Source organism: Chrysochloris asiatica, unplaced genomic scaffold (assembly GCF_000296735.1).
Source record: "Chrysochloris asiatica unplaced genomic scaffold, ChrAsi1.0 scaffold00022, whole genome shotgun sequence".
NCBI classification, from domain to species: domain Eukaryota; kingdom Metazoa; phylum Chordata; class Mammalia; order Afrosoricida; family Chrysochloridae; genus Chrysochloris; species Chrysochloris asiatica.
Window position 1 is genome coordinate 20537241 of NW_006408540.1, and position 9471 is coordinate 20546711.

At 47.9% G+C, this 9471-nt stretch overlaps 1 protein-coding gene across 1 annotated transcript in view; it reads right to left on the bottom strand.

Moving 5' to 3' along the window:
• Window positions 1-8658, bottom strand: part of SIAH3 (siah E3 ubiquitin protein ligase family member 3) — a 118002-nt gene extending 109344 nt beyond the window's left edge. The window contains exon 1 of the mRNA XM_006837627.1: window positions 8451-8658. Coding sequence (XP_006837690.1) covers window positions 8451-8585 — 135 coding nt within the window. The 5' untranslated portion in view covers window positions 8586-8658. The remainder of the gene's footprint in view (window positions 1-8450) is intronic.
• Window positions 8659-9471: the final 813 nt, after the last annotated feature.

A 9471-nucleotide genomic window follows, 5' to 3' on the forward strand; every position in this document is an offset into this window, starting at 1 on the left:
GGGGGGTTATCTACACAGCTCCTGGTTCTGTGCGTGGTGCATGCTGATGACTTGCTCATCTTCCAGCACTGTATCGTATTACTCTGTTGTGATCCATAGAACTTTTCCTGGCTAGTTTTTGGAAGTAGACAGCCAGATCTTTGTTCCTAGTCTGTCTTAGTTTGAAAGCTTTACTAAAAGCTGTCCACCCTAGGTGGTAACCCTGCTGGTATTCGCAATAATAGTGGCATAGCTTCCAACACCAGAGAAACATGCAAGCCACCACAGTAAGGTAAACAGACAGATGGGAGGTGGATAATGAGAGTAACATTGAAAAAAACTCAGTGGTGAGCCAATGACTCAAAGTGACCCGAGATAGGACAGAGTAAAACTCCTCCAGAGAGTTTTCAAGACTGTCGATCTTTACAGGACCATCCTTCTTCTGTGGAGTGACGGGTGGACTCAAACCAACATTTCAGTTAGCAGTCCAATGCTTAACCTACAGTTTCACTAGCATTCCTTATGACGACAGTACCAACACCCTAACCAAACACACTGCCATCAAGTCGACTCACACTGACCCTGTGTAGGGTTTCCAAAGCTGTCAATCTTTATAGGAACAGATAGTCTTATCTTTTCCCCAAGGAGTGGCTGGTAGGTTTGAACTGCCAACCTAAAGGTTAGCAGTTTAGTGTTTATCCTACAGCACCACCAGGACCTGAGAAGTCTTTCTTGACTCCAGAGGGTCAGAGTCTCAGGGGCCCACCCTCCACAGCCCCTACTGAGCATCATCCCATCCTCCTCCACATCACTCTGAGGAAATCTCCTTCCTTCAGGGACAGTGAGCTGGAGGGCAGAGAGGATGCTTCTGCCTGCCTACCTTGACCCACACTGACCAGCCTCTCAGTGGTGTTGCTACACCTCCAGATACAAGTCCTTTGAATGAGATGCCCCCTCACAGAGCACTTCCCCATGTGCTTACCCAGGCTGCTGGTAATGATACGTGTCATGCATAAGGCATGTTTTCAGGCTGGGTGGAGAAGGGGATTTATCTGCACAGTTCTTGGTTCTGTGAATGGCAGGTGAACCATCTTGCTCAATGCAGTTCCCCATCCCCCTCCTCCTGGACTTCTGGACTCAGAATCAAAGCATAAACACTGAGCTCACCAACTTCCACAGGAGCCAAGAAGATATTGGATTCAAATAGATCTCACCAAGATGCAGGGCAATTCACTAACACCTAGAAGCAGAAAGGAGAGGTATGCAGAGATGGGGCGGCAAGGGTGGGAAAGCAGAGTTAGCAGGGAGGGCGGGCAGCTGAAGTCAGCCTCTGAGGAGATGCTTTGTTAGTTATTCACAGTAACTGCTGCTAATTCACAACTCCAAACAGCTCTGGTAGCGTAGTGCTTATGAATCGGGCTGCTAACCTAAGGGTCAGCAGTTCAAAACTACCAGCTCTTCTGCGGGAGAAAGATGAGGTTTTCTGTTCCCATATTTACAGCCTCGGAAACCTGTACAGGGTCACTATGAGTCGGAACCGACTCTATGGCACAAAACCACCACCACCAGTTCACACAACTCCACTCACTTGCTCCTACATGAGCTCATTCCATCCTAGCAACCACCTGAGAAAGTGGAAACGCTTACTCTCTCTGCTGCTAACTGAAAGGTTGTGGTTCAAACCCACTTGCTGCTCCTCAGGAGAAAGATGCAGCAGTCTGCTTCTGTAAAGTGTAGTCTTGGAAACCCTATAGGGTCGTTCTACTCAATCCCACAGCAGGGTCACTAGGAGCTGAAATCGACCTGACAGCACATAACAAGAACACAGATGGGGAAAGGGAGCCACCAAGGGGACCACTCACTTGTTCACATTCACAAGCATCAGTCCAGATTTGAACTCAAGGCCGTCTCTCCTCCTACTGCTTCCCTCTATGTCAATCTCCTGGCTAAAAAATATGCACCTGGGCAACATAGAAAGCTCTGTGCTTTGGGCTTTGGACCAAAAAAAAAAAAAAAAATCATCATTTGATTTTTAGCAAATCTTGTGCATGTATTCACATTAATAACTTTTTTTTTTTTTCAAGAACCTTACAAAGAAAGGAGAAAGGATAGTGAGGTGTGGGCAATGAGGGAAGAGGGTGGCTCAGAGGCTCTGGTGTGCTAAGGTGATGGTGGCAGGGAACCTGTGCTGGGCCTATCTGGAGGCAGAGCGGAGGGATACGTCAGTGACTTTCTGCTCCTACAGCATACAACCAAGTCAGGGGACATTAAAACCAAAAAAATAAATCAAGCCAGTTGCTGTTGAGTGACCTTTGACTCATCTTCACTCCACACGTGCCAAATTAGAACTGTGCTCAGGACACCGAATATCTGGTCCCAGTTCTGTCACTGGAGAAGCTGAGTTGGGACAAAGTCCCTCCCCTTCTCTGGCCTCAGTTTTCTCATTGTTATCGTCCATCCCTGAGGCCTCCGTAGGAGGGCAGATCCCCACTCTCCAGGCTGACCCCTCCCATGTGACATTCAGTGTCCAACCAGGTCACTGTTCCCTTTCTGGAAGAAAGCTGGTCCAGCCAAGATGACTTTGCTAATGATAAAGTACTTTCACAGACAGTTAATGTTTTTCTTGTTAATTGCTAAAAAAGTAGTGCATCTTACCTCGGAGAACCCATCCAAACAATTCTGACGTCTCTGCAGATTTTGAAGAACGCTTTCGATGTCTGTTTTCTAATTTTCCTCAAAGTGTCCCTACAGCTTGAGGGACCTGGTCAAGGGAGTTCCACATAATCTGCCTTGGGGCTGATGGGTATAGGTGTTGGTTCTTGTTAAGTACCATGGAGTCGATTTTGACTCATAGTGACCCTGCAAAGGGTTTCCGAGGCTGTAAATCTATATGGGAGAAAAATGCCTCATCTTTCTCCCATAAAACCAGTGGTAGTTTCAAACTGCTGACCTTGAGGTTGGCAGCCTGACTTGTAACCACTACACTACCAGAGCTAATGGCTCACCTCCTCAGATCTGCTGAGTTTGCTTCCTCTCCACTTCAATCAGGAGCACACTGCTAACCAAATGACTGCTCCTGCTCGGGGCCTCTCAGCTATGTGACTCTGGAGGCTCATTTGCAATCACCATTAACAAGAAAAGACACTCCACTGCTCTGTGCCCGTAGAGGCCGGTGTCAGGTGTCAGACAGACAATAGTCACCAAAACCAAGGATTGGAAGAGCCTTTCAAATAAAGCACATAGCGGGTCCCCTCCCGCCTGCCTGCCATCCCCAACACCTCCACTGTGCTAATGAGCCACAAAATGGCTCAAGGCTGGGCCTCGGAAGGAAGATGGTGAGATTTGCAGAAGACTGGGAATACAACCTGTAGCATCACTCTGAGGTGTGTGTGTCCAGAGCTGAGTGTAAGCCTCACACTCCCTTTTAAACAGTCCTATCAGAACCCTTGAACTGCTTTACAATATGTACTCATGCCCAACACTCCAAGGGCCTTCTCTAAACCTCTAAAACTATGCTCAGCTGTTTAGCTCTCACACAACAGCCTGCGGTGCTGTGCCCAGCAGTTAGTGGAGGTGTGAATTGTGAAACACCAGGGTGGACAGAAGATGTGGTTTCCAAAAGTTATACCCTAAACACCCTGCCTGACCACCTGACTTCCCTCTTCTTACCACCATTGATGATGTCACCCCACCTCCACACAGCTCTCCCTCTTGCCACATCACTCAGCACACGTTGAACCACACAGATAGGTTCTAGAAGGAATGGTACTTGGATGCTTCAAGTAATGAAAGGAAAATGCCTCCGTTTTAGAGTTGGTATCTGTCAGGCACTTAAACAGAATCCCCACCTCTTCCACAAATGTGTGTGTGTGTGTGTATGTGTGTGTGTGTGAGAGAGAGAGAGACAGAGAGACAGAGAGAGAGAGAGAAAGAGAGCATGCCTCTGTCTCTGTAACCCCAAGGTTAATGGGTTGCAATTGACATGAACTCCAGGGACCAGGTGGTCAGCTAGGATGGAGGCATCAGTAGCCTCTCCTGGAGATCTGGATGCCCAGGAGGGCACTGGTGGTCCAGGGGCTGCACTGGCACTAAATGGGGACATCAGGGAGGACCTTGGAGAAGTCTGCAGAAAGTGTGCACCTGTCCACTTTGAGGAACTTGTTTATAGAGCTTGGGGTTAGGAGGGACAGCCAGTCTGCTAGTCTCAGCTCAGGACCCCATTTGGGAAGCATTGAGAATAAATTCTGAGGACAGACCCTGCTCGGGAGAGGCCTTGGGCACAAGGGCTGGCCAGGCTTAAGGGCCAATCCTCCCCTCAAGCACCTGTGTAGACTGGCCAAAGATGGCAAGGCTGCCTAGGATGGGGCATATAGCGTCACTGGGGGAAGAATCAGGAAAAAAGCAAAGGCACGAGGGAGACAGGCGTGTTGAATCAGGCCAGGAGCAGGAAGCACGGGCAATGCCAGCCTGAAGTCTGCTGGCCCCGTTTCAGTAACATCTGTGAGCACAGAAATCGAGGGCAGCCAGCATGGGAGCACTCTGCCCGTGGGTGAAAAGGAGTGCGGAGGCATCATTCAGAACCTACAAATGAGTAATGGACCCACACCTACAGACACACAGAGGACACAGAAAGAGCAGTCTTGTTTGCATTTCTTGTAGAGGACTCCCTGGGGATTCGTGAACTGCTTGGAACTTCCATAAAGCCTGGACACTTTATGTAGGTGACCAGCTCCTTTGGACCCCTTTTCATAGGGGTGGGTTTAAGAACCTGAGTTTGTGAGATCCTGGGAAGGCTTCTGCCTTTCATTTAGAAAGTAAGGCACCTGCCTGCTTGAAGTAAGAAAGCCCAGGTTACAAAGTAACAGTCATAAGACGACGGAGAATGAGATGACCTATAGGAGCAGGGGAAATACATGATTTTCTTTGCTTGTGTACTAAGTGAATTTTGACTATAACTCAATACTTGCCCCAGGTCCTAAAATGCCATTGGCTTTCTCAGGAAAGTCTTGGAAAGGATAAAGTGCAAAAACAGCTGCCACAAAAAAAGACACAGGCTTTCCAGGTTCTCCTCCACTTTGTAGCTACTTGCAACTGAGGACATTGAAGTCACGGTTGTTTTCTCTCTGTCCTTGGTCATCATAAGCATGTCGGTCTGTCACACAGAGTGTGGGAATGTTCCACAGATCGATAGTAATTCTGGGTTAACACTTCCTCAAATTTCTTTATCCCCCATGTAAACACGGACTGCTGCTATTTACACCCAACATACAGTTCCATGATGTCTTTATGGAAATAATGCTTTAAAGGGCCACTCTTTTTCTGTTTAGAGCTTTTGTACACCTCTTAGTATAAAGCGTAGGGCAGATATGCTTCTACAGAATTGTTACTTTCCATGTACTGCAAATGGCTGTTAACTCTTGAGTTTGAGAAGTAGGTAAAACTTACCTGTTGGGACAACTGGACCCTGGATGAGTGAGCCCCTGGGGGACTGTAGCGGTGCTTATGTGCCATGGAGTCAGTTCTGACTCATAACGACCCTGTACAGGGATTCTGAGGCTGTACATCTGTATGGGAGCAGAAAGCCTCATCTTTCTCCCACGGGACGGCTGCCCTTGAGGCTAACAGCCCGGTACATAACCACCACACTACCAGAGCTCCTTAGGAAACTCCACACAAGTGGCCTGGGCTGCCAGGGTCTCTTCCTGCCCCGCACAGCCCTCTGGGAATCTCTGTGTGCCGGACTACATGCCCTGGTAGCAGCAGCAGCAACATTCAGCTTGCTTTGTTTACCTACAGGGATGCTTGTCTGTGCAAAATTCTTAAGTGGTTTTTGTTTTATTGGAAATGAAAAGTCAAATGGGGGTGCATGTGAAAAAGTGAGTCCTGGAAAATAGACTCTCAAAGTACATGTCACCTATTTTTATGTTACTAGTTACATGATGGCTAAGTTGGCTGAGGGGATTACGTGGCAACTTTTGAAGTTCCTAGTAGGTCTTTGGACTAGGCAGTGGATGGATCTACTGATGAGTAGTAGAATTCTCACCTTCTTTGAGGGAGACCCGATCTCTAGTCCAGTCAAGGCACATCAAGCACAGCTACCACCCATGTGTAAGTGGAGGCTATGGTGTTGTTATGACGCCAGCAGGGTTCAAGCGAACTCTCAGACTCATAGGGACTCAGAAGAAAGACCTGAGGCTCTGCCTCCAAAATCCTCAGTCAATGAAAATTCTATGGATCACCACAGTCTAATCTACAACCAAGCATGGGGATGGCACAGGCCTGTTTTGTTGTACGTAGGATAGACATGAGTCGGGGACCAACTTGACAGCAGCTAATAATAACAAAGGAACTCTACAAAACCCTGCAATAATATACTTTTGGTTTTTTAGAGGAAAGTAGAATCAAGCGCATCCTGGTGTGGAGCTGCTGGTTAATGCACTGGACCGCAAGGCTGGTTTGACCTGCAAAGTCGGCAGTTCAAGTTCACCAACCACTCCTCAGGAACCCTATACAGGGTTGCTATGAGTCAGAACGGACTCAAAGGCACTTAACAACAACAATAACAATATCTCATGTATCTTTCTAGCCTCACGGAGCTGTGGGAGAGGCAGGACAGATGTCCATTCTGAAAAGAAGGAAGGAAAGGCTGACAGAGTTGCTGGAGGTCACCCAACTGGCCACACTCTGGACAACCCTGACTCTTGGGTCAAGACAGCAGGAGTGTCTGCCGACACCCAGTGAAACATCACCGCAAAATCTATCCAGACTGTTTCCCCTACCCCACAACATCTTAGCTCGCTAAATCTTCCTCCTTCATCATCTCCAGTCCATTAACAGCATACATTCCAACTTCAGAAAGAATTTTTCAAGGTATTAAAATGCAAAACAGGAGCACACAAAAATTTCTTGCCACAGGGAAGAAACTGATAAAAAGCAACAAAATAAAGGGCATTTGAATGAAACCTCCAAAGTGGTCATAAACTGGAATTCAAAATCATATTTTAACATGTACACCACACACTCGCTTTGCCAAGAATGACCGGTGGTGAAGTCTCACTTATAAATGAAGCCATGAAGTACAAAAGAAATAGTGGAAGGAGGAAGGAGGGAGACTGCAAGAAAGAATGGGCTCAGGCACTTGAATGAGAAGGAGTTAGTCACAAGCCAGTTCCCAGGCTGGGTGCAACCTGGTGGCCCCAGCGCAGCCCATAGCCCCTCCACCCAGAGGGACTTCCAGGAAACTCTGTTGAGAGCTCCCACAGAGGAGAATCTGACCAGTAGAGTTTATAAAGTGATGGACAATAGGCCACACACTGTCTGCTCCCAACAGTAGTTGTCAGAGGACAGATTATTCTGACATAGCAGGCATGGCTCTTCTGCCTGCCCCTCAGTCTTCAGAAGTAAGAGCAGGAAAATAGCTCCCAGTTAGTCTAGTTTTTATTACAGGATAGATCCAAGGAAACTTGAAGTTCTCCATTTGGGGAGTTCAGCTGTGTCCTCCCACTGCCCGGTCTACCCCCACTGCCTCCCCACCCCACCCCCATCTCCCTACAGAGCAGCGCCTTGATTTCCCATCAGTCTGGGCTGGGCTGTACAAATGTCCTCTTGGATTCCCTATTTTGGCAGTTTTCTTAAAGGGCATTGACCTGAAGGCAAGAATGCAGAGGTGGCGCCAGACGCTCAGCTCAGCATCCACAGGCTGCCCAGCCCAGCCCAGCAGTCTCCTGTGGTGAGTCAGGCAGCCCCAGCTTCCACGAAAGGGTTTCATTCTTATACAACTGAAGCAACTCTTCCACTTCCTTTGCTCAGTGGAAGGAGCACAGCTAGCTAGCAGGACAGAAACACGGTAAACTCCCTATGCATGCACACACACACACACACACACACTTGCCCAGGCTAGACAAGGACAGACACTTTGCAGCACCCTCCACAGCTCTGGAGTCCCTGGTTGGGTCTCAGGTTTGCTCACGGGATGTGAAGCCGCTTCAGCAATAGTGAGAAGGGGCTTCCAAAACCCATGTGCTTTAGTGCCTTGCCAAACACATGGAACAGACTGCAGTGTAGGCAACTTTTCAAATTGTGGCTCTTGAGGACTTGCCCACACATATGTGGGAGGAAGATGAGGGTGCACCCCTCTGTCCTCCACCGCACTCACTACTGACCCCCCACTCCCCCACACACACACACTCGTAAGCTGCAAGCTTGAGAAAAAGAAACTAGAGTATCACTCTGGTTTTTCTCGCCTGTCAGGGAAATAAAACACGATCATTAACAGCAAGCCACCTAGAGTGCGAGAAGGAGCCAAGGTAAACCTTTCCAAGTGCCTGCACCTCACCGTGTAGCAATGAATGAATGGGCGCCTGCAAGGCGCTCAGAGCACCAGTGGGGGAGGAGGAGGTCGCACATGCCTCCAGAGAAAGTGCTTGACCCCTAGCGGGCGCGATTACCAAATAAAAGAACGAGCAACTCACCTTTAGGTTGTGCGTAGGGTTGACGACGCAGACAAGTTGCCCAGCAGCGGAGAAAACCCGTTTAGCCTTGTAATGCTGGAACCCGAGCTGGATGAGATCTAACACAGCCCCAAAACACTGGGTGAAGAAAAGCATCACAACTTTTGGGGGGTTGGTTGGCACAGGGAAGCCGCGGAGGAAGCTGCGAGTCCCGAGGCGATGGAAGGAGCGCAGCCTGCGAGACACTCTACAGCCTGGCTTAGCGCGCCTTCATATTCATCATCAAAATAAGACGGTTAGAATCTTGCAGCAGTGAGGCGGCCAATCAAAAGGACAGAAATGTTATCCTTGAGGTGCAGAGACAGCCAATAACAAATGCCTCCCTACTGAAACTCCCTGATGAATTGAACCTGGCGGAGAATGTATTATTGAACATTACCATAGATCAGCACATTGCATTTATCTTGCGATTACAGCCAGCCATACATAATGCTGGAGAGATAGGCTGACAAAATTGATTGCTTAATGTGTCTCCATTTATTAATTGACTTAATTTAACAGGAGAGCCTTTCTTAATGCCCTGGCAAAACCGGGAAGCGTTTACACCGCCAGATAGTAAACCACCCGGTTCCAAAGTAGGCAGATGGATCAACGCGGATCCGGGCTGGGCTCGCCAAAGCAGCTTGGAAGAAAATCAAGTATTACTAGACTCCTCCGATTCCAGAGAAGAATTTGGCAGCAGCAGAAATGTGGATCTTTCAATCTTGCTTGCTGACTCTCTGCAATTTGGATATCAGCCCCTTGATAAATTTGACTCTCTATTCTTTATAAAAGAAAAGAATCCCTAATCAATGCATTTGGAGTTAGAAGAGGGGAAATGCACATATATCTCCAAAATACTGCAATTACTGAAGCCTGAAAGTATCAAAGCATAAAAATGCACAGAGTATAGTATGCTTCTAAAAATAATGAAATCCCTGATGCATGAATGCACACACACAGAGGAAAGTGACTTGTAAATCAGCAAAATAATTACGAATGC